The sequence below is a fragment of the Carassius auratus genome, chromosome 25 (assembly GCF_003368295.1).
Source record: "Carassius auratus strain Wakin chromosome 25, ASM336829v1, whole genome shotgun sequence".
Taxonomy (NCBI): domain Eukaryota; kingdom Metazoa; phylum Chordata; class Actinopteri; order Cypriniformes; family Cyprinidae; genus Carassius; species Carassius auratus.
In genome coordinates, this window is record NC_039267.1 from 22,549,859 (window position 1) to 22,565,228 (window position 15,370).

General features: G+C 38.6%; 1 protein-coding gene across 1 annotated transcript in view; it reads right to left on the reverse strand.

Moving 5' to 3' along the window:
• LOC113043659 (receptor-type tyrosine-protein phosphatase beta-like) overlaps window positions 1–14,122 on the reverse strand; it is a 38,630-nt gene extending 24,508 nt beyond the window's left edge. Inside the window, exons 1-4 of the mRNA XM_026203168.1 lie at window positions 13,928–14,122; window positions 12,157–12,558; window positions 3,554–4,422; window positions 2,542–2,809 (exon numbers count right to left, since the gene is read on the reverse strand). Of these exons, the coding sequence (XP_026058953.1) occupies window positions 2,542–2,809; window positions 3,554–4,422; window positions 12,157–12,558; window positions 13,928–13,979 (1,591 nt within the window). The 5' untranslated portion in view covers window positions 13,980–14,122. The remainder of the gene's footprint in view (window positions 1–2,541; window positions 2,810–3,553; window positions 4,423–12,156; window positions 12,559–13,927) is intronic.
• Between the last annotated feature and the right edge of the window lie 1,248 nt (window positions 14,123–15,370).

Below are 15,370 nucleotides of genomic sequence, written 5' to 3' on the forward strand. Positions count from 1 at the left end.
CGACTGCAGGATGCAGGAAGGAGGCTCAGAACACAGCACTGTTTCATCGAGGTCCTGCCCCTCATCTGAACCTGTCTGAAACACATACAGGAGCTCAGCATCTTTAAAACGCACAGTACAGTCACAGCTTCATTGAGAGGACCAATGCAATTAATGCAACAAGAGAGGACCACACTTTATATAAAAACCTCAATAAACTGGTCACGTTTGGTCATTAGCACTGGAATGCATGGTAACGTCCTCAAGATCTTAAAGATGTAAGAAGGAAGCCTTTCCCATGGTTTTAGGTGAGTGGTAATTGGGTTCATCCATCCAAATCCACTTCAGGAGCCTCAGTGTGTCACTGAAGGATCTGTGTGGATATCTGGCAGCAGTCAGTGTGAATGTGCACCAGTCAACCATTAGTAACTCCACAAATCTGGTCCAAGGAAGAAGCTTCTGGAAGCGGTTTGGCCACAGTCCCAAACATACAAACACTACAGTGATTGCTGGCATAAAGCCAACTGACAACTCCACATGAGGAGACGGTGAAGCTATCTGTTAAAAAGCTAAAGATGAACCAGCAAATCCATAAAGCAAAGATTTAGAAGAAAGAGATGAAGGTCTCTGGAATGACCAAGTCAAAGTCCAGCTGAAACGCTGTGGGACTGAAAGTGAAAGTCATGACATGTGCCAAGTATGGTAACCCATACTCAGAACTGGTGCTAAAATCACACACAGCATTGAGTAGGGAACACACACACACACACACCCGGAGCAGTGGGACGCTTTAGATCCGGCGCTCTGGGAGTAACTGGGGGTTCAGTGTCTTGTCAAGGACACTTCAGTCATGAGTATTGAGGGAGGAAGAGAGCACTGTTCATTCACTCCCTCCATCTACAACTCCTGCCAGCACCGAGACTCGAACCTGCGACCTTCGGGTTACAGGTCCAGTTCTCTAACCATCTCTAACCCCTCTATGTACATGAAACCCCTCCAAAAAACACAGATAAAGGAATTCTGCTCAGAGGAATGATCTTCATCAATGTAAGACTATAAGAACTAACACTATAAGAAATGCCTACATGAAGAATTCTGAAATGTTGTCGAAAAACCAACCAATTTTGAGAATGGGCCCATTATTAATTTACTTTTACTATAATACACCATCATTTATTTGCTAAGAATTATGGGAACAATTTGATTTCTATTCTTGTTGTATATGTTTTAAAGTACTGGGTATTGAAAACTGAGTTCAGAGGAGTTATGATAGCAATTCGAAACTGATTACTTTTGTGAGTAACTTAGCCCAGAGGATCTCAAACTTCTCAGGCCCAGGAAACCCTTGCATGGGAACATTTCCCCAGGCCCCTCATCATTTTAACTGTGATTAAGCTTATACTCACTACCCTTTGTACTCTTGGATGCCACTGGAACTTCTGGATGCCCATTCGTCTGGATTCTTTTTAATTTTTATGGATAGCTACTTTTCCCATTTAAATGTTTTTGGACAAACAAATTAACAGCAGTTTATTAAATGTTTTAGGATCATATGAAATCTGTTTGTTTGTTTTTTCTCAAATTTCCTCAAAAATGTTTTATTGTTCTGAAATTAAACATTTTCTGGATTCCATTATAATAGTTTAATAAAATGTTAATAATCTATAAGCATGTCTGAATGAAAAGTTTAACAACTCATTGTATTGTTAATGTATTCATTAGTTTTACAATATATATGCATATAATTTTCTTAGTTTTTCAGAAATTCTGTGTTATCTGTTGTATTTGTTTCTGGATTTATAATTGGATATAAAATGTATATTATAAATGAATTATTAAAATGGTGGTAATCAAAAAAAGACAGAAATATGTTTTTAAATCAAATCTAATCAAATGGAAATTTAAAAATTATTTTTTATTTTTGTGCTGTACAGTGGACCTTTACTGTAAAAATGAAAACACTGAGTGTGATTATTCCTTTTAAAAATAAAGTTTTAATATTATTAGTAGTATTGCTGTTGTTATTATTACTTTGATCTACTGTACAATAGTGATATATTTCTGTCACAATTTCAAGTTAACCTGAACTCTTATTTTGAAAGGTTAAGGTTAGGTCATGAAGAGCATTGTGTTTTTGAAGCCAACACTTAACACTGACAAAGAGTTTAAAGATAATACTATCTGTTGAAATACTCCACAAGTTTCACAGGAGAGAAAGAAGTTCCTTCATATTTTTTGGTATTTGCAGCCCAAAGATGTGATGAAACGAGAGTCAGAGAGGGACACACTGTCCTGCCAAGACTTCCGTCAAAAACACTTATATATGGCACGTCTACAGCCGTTCACAATCACATCCTCTGGAATCTGTGTGAATGCAGGTGCTTTATCAAATCTGTCAGAACAATGTGTTGAGCGATGAAAAACACCCATAAATCACTGCATGCTATTGTGAAATCAGGTTTAAAGCACTTGAAACAGAGAACAGGAGGACCCTCATGACACTTCTGTCCATGGGTTCAGGTTCAGAAAACTAAAGCTATGACAGAATGTAAGAGGACTTACTGGTTTGAACTGTAATGTTGAAGTGTGCAGCGTCTGTCTCAGACATGATTGCAAACCAGTAGGTAACGCCGGGAGTCAAACCCCTCATCAGGCATGTGTGATGGCTGGGACGCTTCATGTCTTCAGAGCACCTTGTGAAGTGAGAAGCATCAGTCATGTTGAAGCTGCAGGATTCCCCAGGTGTTGTGAAGTTCAACACACAATAATCCGTATGAATACTCGCTGCAGTCATGTTCACCAGACACCTGACCGCCTCTGTCGTTACAAGCTACACACGAGACATGGAAACAGTGGAAGGTTGAAGAGACAGATACTGACCAGTACTATAAAAAATCAACAGAAATCTGTTGTGCTCATAAACACACTGGACACTGTGTGATTTGCAACACCCCCAGTATTTGCAGGTACAGGTCATCTCAAGAAAATCTCAAGGGTTTCACCGTCTGTTACCAATTACAAATGATAGGATAAAAACTGTCTGTGATGTAATTAGATTACTCACTTTTGGATTACTTTTGACCTAACTTGTTTATAGACTGAAATAGGATTATTGTCATAAGGCAAAAAAGAGAAAATAATCAAAGTTGACCATTAAACTACATCACAGAACATGAAAATGTGTTGTTAAATTATTTGAAAATTACATTGAAATCTCAGAGGTTTGACTGACAAAAAGTTGGAAAATTCCTGCATCACATGAACAATCATTAAAAAACTCAAAAACATGGACAAAGTCTTGTTCGAGAGGTGCTTTTTGTCCCCAAATTCATATGCATGGATCGCAAATTAATAATGGGCGCTGAGGTCACATCTCTACTCTTTTCAAAGGTTTATCATCCGGAGCATGAGACCATTTAAGCTGATCTTCCAAACCTACCTGAAACTCATCTAGTCATCTAGTGAACACACTACTAGCTGTTGTATCTGCATGAGTCCTTCAAGATTCAGATTCTTGACAGCAGAGATACCATAGTAAAACATCTATGTGTTTTGAGAGAATATGATTGCTGACCTGTGCTGTGGAAGCCGTGGTCGATGGTGGAGGTGAGGTCCCAGTGTTCAGAGCAGCAGTGCTGGGGATGGTGCTGGTGCTGGCTGTAGTTGTAACTGGAGCCACAGTGGTTGTGAATGTTGCTGATGTGAATGCGTCTGTGCCCGGGGCAGCTGTAGATGTGTACAGGGCTGCAGAGCTGGTTGTTGCAGGTGCTCTAGTTTCAGCAGAACTGGAGTCTGTTTCGGGAGTAGCTCTGGTATCTGTACTGGGTAGATCTTCAGTAATGGCTCGGCTCGTTCTTGTTTTAAATGGCGACATGGTCTGAACATCTTTGATGATCTTTGAGTTTCTGATCATGGTATTTGTCCATGCCCCATCTGTGTTTGACACTGGGACACTACTGGTTGAGCTCTCGGTCAGTGTAGGATCTGCATCAGTGCTGTGATCTTCAGGCCGTCCTGTATGAAAGTCAGAAGAACCCGAAGGCTCTGCGTCTGTCGTGGAGATACTTAACTCTGTCTGAGAAGTGAGAGGGTTGTAGGTCTGCTCCATAACATCTGAGGTGGTCTCTGTCACGTCAGCTCTATTCTGGGTGAAGTTCTGAGGTGCACCAGGAGTTCGGGTGACCATCAGAGCGGTGGAGGACACATCTGTAGCATCACTCATCTCGTAGGATGGATCTGTCTCGGGTGTTTGAGTCTCGTTCTCCTGAAAGTCTGTTTTGGCAGTGAATGTCCTCGGATCACCTAGAGCGGTGGTAGCGGTGCGTTTGGTTCTGCTTCTGACTGTGTTACTGTGGTGGGTCACCGCTCTGCTCTGAGTAATGACAGGGACTGTCAGAGTGGTCAGTTCCCCTGTGGAGTGCATGGTTGAAACTGTGGATGGGCCTGTTGAAAAAAGACTGATGTTAGCTTTATGCAGCATGATGTAGAAGGCTTTTTTCTCATGAGGGCTTTTTAATGGTGCAAATCTGGCAACCCAGGGTCACATAGTATTCTGACTGTTTGTATAGTCATTTAATTGTGAGTGTTTTTTTTTTTTTTTAGATGCATCATGTGACTTAGGTTGGAGTTTAAGGCAGTCCTCTTAGATTTCACTTCACAACAGCAGTGATGCAGCAGTGGATGTGTCCCTGATAAAAGCTATATTCTTGTTATTTCATGCCAGAGGCCATGATCTGTAATTTAAATTTCATCTGTTTTATTATAAAGATTTTATGCCATTTAAAAAAGAAACATTTGTTGTACATTAGAATAAGAAGATTGTTTTTTGTGTGATTTTTAAAATTTATTATTAAATAAGAAGATTATTTTTATCTCTCGCATATCAACTAGTGATGCAAAGACTGATTCATTTCTGTGAACTGGTTATTTTCGGACAGATCAGCTCAATGAACTGGTTTAAAAAGCCAACTTCTCTGTGCGTTTCTTTTCTAACGACTCAATGCCATGTTCTATCAATTAAAAATTAATGTCAACACATATCGAAACATTCAAAAAATAAAGTTATTTGTGTAAAAGCATATTGCTGATAATTACCATATAATTGAATAAAGTTAATGGTGTTGTGGCCATAGCTTCATTCGCGAATCCTTTATGTCAGATACGACTCACTGACCAATATTGATTAGCCCATAACCTGGATAAGATCCCTAATATTTTCACACCTACAGCACAAATTACAGACACTGATGCACAAATGCGGATATGTTCTACATGTATACAGTACATATATAGTCTTATAAAAACCTTGATTTCACTCAAAACTAATATGCATGCACAATAAACAATGGCAAAATTTATTTTAATCATTCATTAGTAATGTAAAATGCAAAAGTAATGTAACTGATTACTTTTGATTTATTTTTGATTACTTATCTAAATGTCTAATGAATATTTATTTGCAACTGTTAATCATTTATGCAGGGTTAAACTTACAGTAGTGCTCAACACTGACTTTCACAATCCTTCATAAACCTGAATTAAGTTGAATATAATTAAACCCACCCACCAAAAAATCAGACTTTAGTACTGCCTTTTACGATCTGAAGTTCAATGCAGATTTAAAATCATAAGAAATTGTTTACTGATACTGTTTTTGAAACCAAATCGTTGCATAACTACTGGAAACACTGTATCTTACAATAGTTTGAAAAATAAGTAAATAAAATCATAAAAGCAATACATCAAATCACATAGGGTTATCTAGTCAAGTCAAGTCACCTTTATTTATATAGCGCTTTAAACAAAATACATTGCGTCAAAGCAACTGAACAACATTCATTAGGAAAACAGTGTGTCAACTAAGCAAGCCAGAGGCGACAGCAGCAAGGAACCGAAACTCCATCGGTGACAGAATGGAGAAAAAAACCTTGGGAGAAACCAGGCTCAGTTGGGGGTCAGTTCTCCTCTGACCAGACGAAACCAGTAGTTCAATTCCAGACTGCAGCAAAGTCAGATTGTGCAGAAGAATCATCTGTTTCCTGTGGTCTTGGCCTTGGTCTGTATCTGGGGCTCTAGTTGTCCTGGTCTCCGCTGTCTTTCAGGGCAGTAGAGGTCCTTTCTAGGTGCTGATCCACCATCTGGTCTGGATACGTACTGGATCCGGGTGACTGCAGTGACCCTCTGATCTGGACACAGACTGGATCTGGTGGCCACGGTGACCTCGGAACAAGAGAGAAACAGACTAATATTAGCGTAGATGCCATTCTTCTAATGATGTAGAAAGTACGGTGTTATGTGAAGTGTTTCCGGTTCCGGTTTACCTAATTAATGCAGCCTAAAAATCCTTTAACGGATTTGGATATTAAAAGCTTATTAGTATGTTATGTGTATGCCAGGTTAAAGAGATGGGTCTTTAATCTAGATTTAAACTGCAAGAGTGTGTCTGCCTCCCGAACAATGTTAGGTAGGTTATTCCAGAGTTTAGGCGCCAAATAGGAAAAGGATCTGCCGCCCGCAGTTGATTTTGATATTCTAGTTTTGAGAACGTAGCGGACGTAGAGGAGTATAATGTAAAAGGAGCTCATTCAAATACCGAGGTGCTAAACCATTCAAGGCTTTATAAGTAAAAAGCAATATTTTAAAATCTATACGATGTTTGATAGGGAGCCAGTGCAGTGTGGACAGGACCGGGCTAATATGGTCATACTTCTTGGTTCTTATCTAATATCCAATTCTGTGTACTAAACTCCTGAAACGTTGCTGTCTTTTTTAAACACTACTGTCTCTTTGTATATATGATGATAGTTTTCTCAAAATAAGTCAAATTGTCATGAAGTGACTCAGTTCTAGCAGTTCTAGAGATTATGTTTATGTGTTCATGTACTCATGTATTGAGGTGGCAGAGGCTGAAAACACTATGTGTAGTACAAACCCGATTCCAAAAAAGCTGGGACACTGTACAAATTGTGAATAAAAACGTTCATTTTGAAGTTTCAAATGTCAATATTTTATTCAGAATACAACATAGATGACATATCAAATGTTTTAACTGAGAAAATGTATAATTTTAAGGGAAAAATAAGTTGATTTTAAATTTCATGGCATCAACACATTTCAAAATAGTTGGGACAAGGCCATGTTTTCCACTGTGTGGCATCGCCTCTTCTTTTTATAACAGTCTGCAAACGTCTGGGGACTGAAGAGACTGAGGAGAGTGAAAGATCTGGACTGCAGGCTGACCATTTCAGTACCCAGATCCTACTTCTACTCAGCCATGATGCTGTAATTGATGCAAGGTCTTCCCTGAAAGAGACGACGTCTGGATGGGAGCATATGTTGTTCTAGAACTTGGATACACCTTTCATCATTGATGGTGCCTTTCCAGATGTGTAAGCTGTCCATGCCACACACACTCATGCAACCCCTTACCATCAGAGATGCAGGCTTCTGAACTGAGCGCTGATAACAACTTGGGTTGTCCTTGTCCTCTTTAGTCCAGATGACATGACAGTTTTCCAAAAAGAACTTCAAATTTTAATTTGCCTGACCACAGAACATTTTTCCACTTTGCCACAGTCCATTTTAAAAGAGCCTTGGCCCAGAGAAAATGCCTGCACTTCTTGTGCATGTTCTTGCACATGTTTAGATATGGCTTCTTTTTTAGTTTTAGTCGTCAACGGCGTATGACGCGGTGGATCGTGTTCACCGACAATGTTTTCTGGAAGTATTCCTGAGCCCATGTTGTGATTTCCATTACAATAGCATTCATGTGATGCAGTGCGTCTAAGGGCCGGAGATCGCAGGCATCCAATATGGTTTTCCATCCTTGACCTTTACACATAGAGATTGTTCCAGATTCTCTGAATTTTTGGATGATATTATGCACTTTAGATGATGATAACTTCAGGCTCTTATAAATTTTTCTCTGAGAAACTCCTTTCTGATATTGCTCCACTATTTTTCACCGCAGCATTTGAGGAATTGGTGATCCTCTAGCCATCTTGACTTCTGAGAGACACTGCCATTCTGAGAGGCTCTTTTTATACTCAATCATGTTCCCAATTGACCTAATAAATTGCTAATTGGTCCTCCCGCTGTTCCTTATATGTACATTTAACTTTTCTGGCCTCTTATTGCTACCTGTCTACCAGATACTAGAAAAGGTGCTATCCTCACAATTATATTCCTTCTTAGAGAAAAATGGTATATGTGAGGATTTCCAGTCAGGATTTAGACCGTATCATAGTACTGAGACTGCTCTCCTTAGAGTTACAAATGATCTGCTCTTATCATCTGATCGTGGGTGTATCTCTCTATTAGTTTTATTGGATCTTAGTGCTGCGTTTGACACAATTGACCACAACATTCTTTTGCATAGACTTGAACACTTTGTTGGCATCAGTGGAAGTGCATTAGCATGGTTTAAATCGTACTTATGTGACCGCCATCAGTTTGTAGCAGTGAATGAAGATGTATCATATCGATCACAAGTGCAGTATGGAGTACCTCAAGGCTCAGTACTAGGGCCGCTACTCTTCACGCTTTATATGTTACCCTTGGGAGATATCATCAGGAAACATGGTGTTAGCTTTCACTGTTATGCTGATGATACTCAGCTCTATATTTATTTGCGGCCTGGTGAAACACACCAATTTGAAAAACTTATGGAATGAAAAGTCAATATAAAAAACTGGATGACGAGTAATTTCTTACTGCTAAATTCAGAAAAAACAGAGGTGTTAATTATAGGGCCTAAAAACTCTGCTTGTAATAAACTAGAACACTGTCTAAGACTTGATGGTTGCTCTGTCAATTCTTCGTCATCAGTTAGGAAACTAGGTGTGCTATTTAATCGCAATCTTTCCTTAGAAAGCCACGTTTCTAGCATTTGTAAAACTGCATTTTTCCATCTCAAAAATATATCTAAATTACAGCCTATGCTCTCAATGTCAAATGCAGAAATGTTAATCCATGCATTTATGACCTCAAGGTTAGATTATTGTAATGCTTTATTGGGTGGTTGTTCAGCACGCTTAGTAAACAAACTACAGCTAGTCCAAAATGCAGCAGCAAGAGTTCTTACTAGAACCAGGAAGTATTACTTATAAAGCCCTGATTGGTTTTGCACCTCAGTATTTAAATGAGCTCCTTTTACATTATAATCCTCTACGTCCACTACGTTCTCAAAACTCGGAGAACAGGACAACTAGAGCCCCAGATACAGATCCCCTGTAAAGACCTTGTCTCAGAGGAGCACCAGGACAAGACCACAGGAAACAGATGATTCTTCTGCACAATCTGACTTTGCTGCAGTCTGGAATTGAACTACTGGTTTCGTCTGGTCAGAGGAGAACTGAGCCTGGTTAAATGTACAGACACTATTTAACTGAACAGAGATGACATCACTGAATTCAAAAAAATTCAGAATGAAATGAAATGCCTTTAACTATCACTTTGCATTATTGACACACTGTTTTCTTAATTAATGTTTTTCAGTTTCTTTGACGCAGTGTATTTTTGTTTAAAGCGCTATATAAATAAAGGTGATTTGACTTGACTTGACCTGTCCCAAATTTTTTGCAATGTGTAGCTCTTATGAAATCCAAAATGAGTCAATATTTGGCATGACATTTCAAAATGTCTAACTTTCAACATTTGATTGATGTTATCTATATTCTATTGTGAATAAAATATAAGTTTATGAGATTTTTCTAAATTATTCCATTTCTTTTTTACTCACAACTTGTACAGTGTCACAACTTTTTTAGAATCGTGTTTGTAAATTAAACGTCTGCACCATTAATTTCCACGAGGGGCGACTGGGAAATCTCACACTCATACACCCACAACACATTCTGAAACATGGACAACCCTATTTTTTTTTATGGATCTGACATAAAAATGTTTAAATCTTTAGGTTGGGGACATGCAAAATAATTAAATGTTCTCTCCTGAAGTGCACCAACACTTTAATTTTTACTTTCATTCTGATTATTTTGCCCTGATATCCATCTCTTTCATGACTTTAATACTCAATATTTAACAAAACTATACTTTCTAACAGTACAGTACATGTCAACATAAGTACATCACTACAATATCTTTATAGAAAAATCCTAATACTGAACATGAGTCATGTTTTTTCCTTACAGAAATTTTGGGGCAAATTCATTACGATTTGTATTTATTTTTACTACAAATTCCATGGTCAAACTATGAATTAAGATTTTTCTGCTAATAATGATCTCCTTTATATAGTATTTTGGGTGATAACTAAGTAAACAAAGACAAAACAGGGACTTGAAACCCTGTAGTTTTACTTCTCTGCTCCAGCTGTGCGCTTCCACAGTCCACTCCATTCTCTCTCTCGCACTGATTGCTCTGAGTCTGAGTAAACACAGCTACAGAGAGCACACGAGCTGAAGCATTGCCAGTCACGAGTAACCAATTAATTTTTTATTACAGATTTAATTAATGAATGGAAATTATCGCTTTAGTATTTGCCATTTGACAGGCTACTATACAATATAATTATTATTATTACATTATTACTATTAAAATAGTGGGTCAAATCGGCTGCCAGGCCACCGGGAATTGTCCGGTTCTCCTGATGTCTAGTCCGTGCCTGATTTCCAAAGACACGCAGAACGTGCAGGATTCAAATATTGTTTTTTTTTGCGGCTTAATATTCACAGACACTAGTCTATATCATGTTTTTATTCAGGTGTACTGACCTACTTTTTATTTAATCGTCCAAAATATGGCATATTGCATCTGCGTTAGAAATTCTGTTTTTGTGACTGGATTCTACGAACCAGACTTTCTTCCTGAGAACCAGTGATTATTCCATTCCATTGCAAACAAGTTTAGCTACCACACATGTTGAATTCATAAACCGTTGTGAAAATGAAAACAGATTATTATCGGAAAGCTCTCTAGGGTGGGATCCACCTGACTGAGTGAAAAGCCAAACAAAGCCAATATCCAAATCATGCTCTATGATACGTCTGATAAGAGCATATGCACAGGGCTCTCCAGAGACTATGGTTGAGATGTATGCAGTGCTTGACAAGCATAGTAACAGATTTCTAGCTAGATCTGAGTTTTTGTATATATTAGAAGTGAAAAGAACAGAGCATCAATTTACATTTAGTAGACACTTTTTTTCAAAGCAACTTACATACAGAGCATTCAGGCTATACATTTTTTTTTACCAGTATGTGTGTTCCTTGGGAATTGAACTCACAGCCTTTTGCACTGCTAATGAAATGCTCTACCACTCAGCCACAGGAACATCTATACACTCTTTGAACCTGTGCTGGAGTGATGAAACCTGACTGGGAGACCCGGGTTCGAGACCCACCTCATGCCAGTCCAGCATGACAGATATAAATACATTCATGAAAGGATCTTGAGAGTTCGGTTGTTCCTCTTTTTTTCTCTGGATACCAACTGGCCTAACATCAAGGAAGGAGATATAGTTCTATGAAGGAACCTCAAGTCAAGAGAAATGACTGTCCAGTAGTCTTGTCACTAATGTATTCCCAGGCATTGATGATAAGGTCAGGCATATTGAAACAAGGAGCCAAAGGATGGAAACTGTAGAATGTATGAAAGGCCTGTGTCCTAAGTGATTCTACTTCTGTCACCAGGAGAACAGAAGGTTAAAACTCTCAGACATTACTATGTTACTTACTGTCAGTGTCGGGGAGTAACTAGTTACATGTAACAGAATTGTACAATTTAATTATAAAATAAATGGGTAATACTTAATTTAAAGGTGTCTTTGTTGGAGTGTAATTATATAGTACTGAGTCATATTAATTGACAACATGTACTTATAATATGGTTTGGTTTAGGGTTACTTGCATGTAATTATGCATAATTCATTGTTATTATATTATTAAGTACATGTAAAGTGTCACAAGGACACCTTGTTACCAATAAATGTAGTAACTAAGAAAAAAATATGTAGTTAAATTACACTAAAAAAAGTTGACAGAGAAAGTTGATGTTTTTCTACTAGTTTTTTTTTTTTAAAATCATGACAGATAACCCACAGTATAATAGTCTAATGTAACTTTACTGTATTGTATACACTGTAGCATGCCAATAGCAATTGAATCAACTCAAATGTTAATTGTGAAGACAGGTGTGAGCAGATTTATGAGTGCTCACCTGTGGATGGACACAGAGAGGTGGACACCTGTCTCCCCTCAGAGTCCACTGTTATCATGGACCAGTTAGAGTACCTCTGCCCAAAGCGGACAACGACCCGCTCGCCCTGCTTCTTCAGGAACATGGGTGTCTCTGCCAGTCCAAAGACCCCCCGCTGGTCGTAGCAGGTCCAGGCCGGGGCAGTGTGGCAGGCGCTGAGCTTGACCAGGCGAGCGTGAAGTGGGATGCCACTGCTCTGATCGGCCCACAGACATCTGGACACGAGCGTGTGTTCGAGTCTGCTGCCGCTGGTCCAGACCCACTGCTGAGACGGGCTGGTCTCGTCACACTTCCTCAGGACCACCACACTCCCGTGTGTGCTCAGACACAAGCCTGTGCCAGCGTGTGCCACCAGAAAACCACCTAACGGAGAGAAGCGCGTGTTTAGTGCTAGTCATCTGATAACAGCACACAGACCAGAGATTACAGACAGCATCTCTGAAGAACAACACGGTGGGACTGGCACACGTTCTCATGGACTTGTGCAGATAGTTGGGTAGTAATCATACCTGTACACCGTAACATTTCTTATACTATCACAGTTTATAGTTTAGAAAATGGTTACATAATATGACAGGAGCTGAGTTAAACTGTGCCAGAACAGATTCATCTTGACAATGTCAGATAACTTTGATAGAAAGGTATGTAATGAAGTAGACTTAATAGCTAGCTGTTAAATTTAAGAACACAATTAGATAATGCCAATTTATCGCAACCTATTACCAAGCAATGCTTCATTTAGTTCAGCGGTGTGAAAAGATCACATAGGCAATTAAAGAAAAACTATTAAGCAAAACTTTGTCAGGTCAAAATGTCTGCATCATTTTTGATCCTAGATTTTACTGGGTTTTGGGTATAATTTGTCACAGTTTCTATTATTTTGCTATCCTCACTTACATTAATTAACTATAGTGTCCTGCACCCACTAATACAAAAATATAAAAAATTATATTTGATGTCTGAATAATTTTTGGTTTGACTGTAATTACTATTATAATAGCAATAACCCTAAGACGAACCCTAATCCTAACTAACCATATAGTTAGCAAGTACATGTAGCGTATTAATATGACTCAGTACTTAAATGTCTAATTACACTGTAACAAGGACACATTAAAATAATGTGTAATTGAAGTTTCTTCATTTAGAAGCGAGACATTAGCCACTTTATGATAAAGAAAGTCTGAGGTGAGAGTCTTTTGTGATGATAATTTCACAGGACCTGAGCTGGAACTCATTGTTTCTGCAGTTTTCAGCATATTAACATTAGAAATGAACGTTGTTACAGATGAACGGGATCTGTTTCACAGCAGGAGAAGACAAAGTCTTCATCTTGAGGCTCTCCCACATTAACATGCCTTTTTACTTTCTGTTGCAAATGACAATTAGTGTTAGCTATTCATATTAATCAGTGAAATCTGTTTTATAATCACTGTATAAAGGAAGCTTCTTTACTCTGCATTATGTAAATGGCTTAGTAATGAGCACTAGATAATGAATATGAAAATATCCAAAAGAAAGAAATATGAATGTCACTATACATAACAAAAAAGAATGAAATGCTGTTATTAATAATAATGTCATTAATTACAGGTACTGTAAATGGTGATGAACACACATTTGATCCATGTACTACATAGCTCAGTAACAATTAATGTAACTCAGATTGTCACTAACCATCAATTCAACAAAGACAGCAAAGCCAGTGAACAATGCTAATATAAATACTCACTCAGTGCAGAAAAGCGCTCCAGGGTTATGAGGATGAGAAGCAGCGTTCCCATGCTTCTGCTTTGTGAGTGTCTCTGAGCTGGAATGAGAGTTCGAGCGCTCAGGAGGAAGCTCTGGTTCAGGGGAAGGAAAAGTCACTTCCTTCTATTCAGTCGTGTGAGGCGAGCGATCCGTCTCAGAACACAGATACAGGCCTCAGTGTTTCTTGAAATGACTGGTATTCCTGTGATTTGTGGTTGATATTCTGCTGAGCGTGTTTGAAACTCTACACAAGATAAAGGAAGTTCATTACAATTCAGCAGGGGGTAACCTATGCTGTAATTTATAAATACAAATATTTGAACTCTTTCCTTTAGCAGATCAAGGGCTTCATTGTTTTGATGTTTGCATCAAAAGTTTCTATAAAAATATTCTTTGACACAATTAGAATAAATGTGCTTAGACCTCATGTCTTCTCTATTTTTAGCATAATATGCTAAGGCTCCTCATCCTCCACAACACAGTTCTCACTTATTGCTACAGTTGAACTTCTGTTGTGGTAATGAGAATTTAGCCATACAGACTATTTTTTCTTATTTATTAGGAATAAATAATTTATATTTTATGAACTAACTGTTGATACATCAATGTGTGACAAAAAATAAAGCTTTAGCACAGGCTAGTCTGACAAAATTCAGTGAATACTCTTCCCAGAACTGCTGGAAGAGTACAGAGGAGAGAAATATCTGAGAGCGTGCACATCCTCTCTCTCTCTCTCTCTCTCACACACACACACACGGTGGCAGGGAAACTCAAATAAGAAACAGTTAAGGGCTGTTGTGAACATAAAACTAACAAATCTTCCTAGATGATTGTCATGAACACTTATCAATTCAACCAATTATTATTATTATTATTTTAGTTTTTAATGTTTTTTTATAGCTAGGACAGTAGAAAGAGATGAGAGAAAAGCACTGGAAGGAGAGAGGGAGTGGGGTTGTCAAAGAACCTCGAAGGAATCAACGTGAGAACAGCAGCACAGTAGATCCACACACTAACCACGAGGATACTGGCGCTGACCAGTTCAATCCATTATGGACCAGCCAACAAAAAGACACAGACAAAGAAACAAGCAAACACTGGCCTGAGGAAGATAAAGCTGCACCAGATCGGGGTCACAGACACATCACCTCCATTAAACGCATTAAACAGTGGGAGGAGTGGCTCATCAAACCTGAAACGTACAGATGATTTCAGTAGGACTCTCAAACCTCTGATGGAGTGAGATCCTGGCCTGGTCTCTTCCTCTGAGCAGCTGCACCTCAAATCACCAGTGAGGCTCTTCACACAAATGTTGATCTACCTGAGTTTTGAGCATCATTACTATGTTTTTCTTAGCTGACCAAATCATGCCTTATCCACACCTGAGAGGCTGCCTGTGGATGCTTTAGTCCAAATCTGAGAA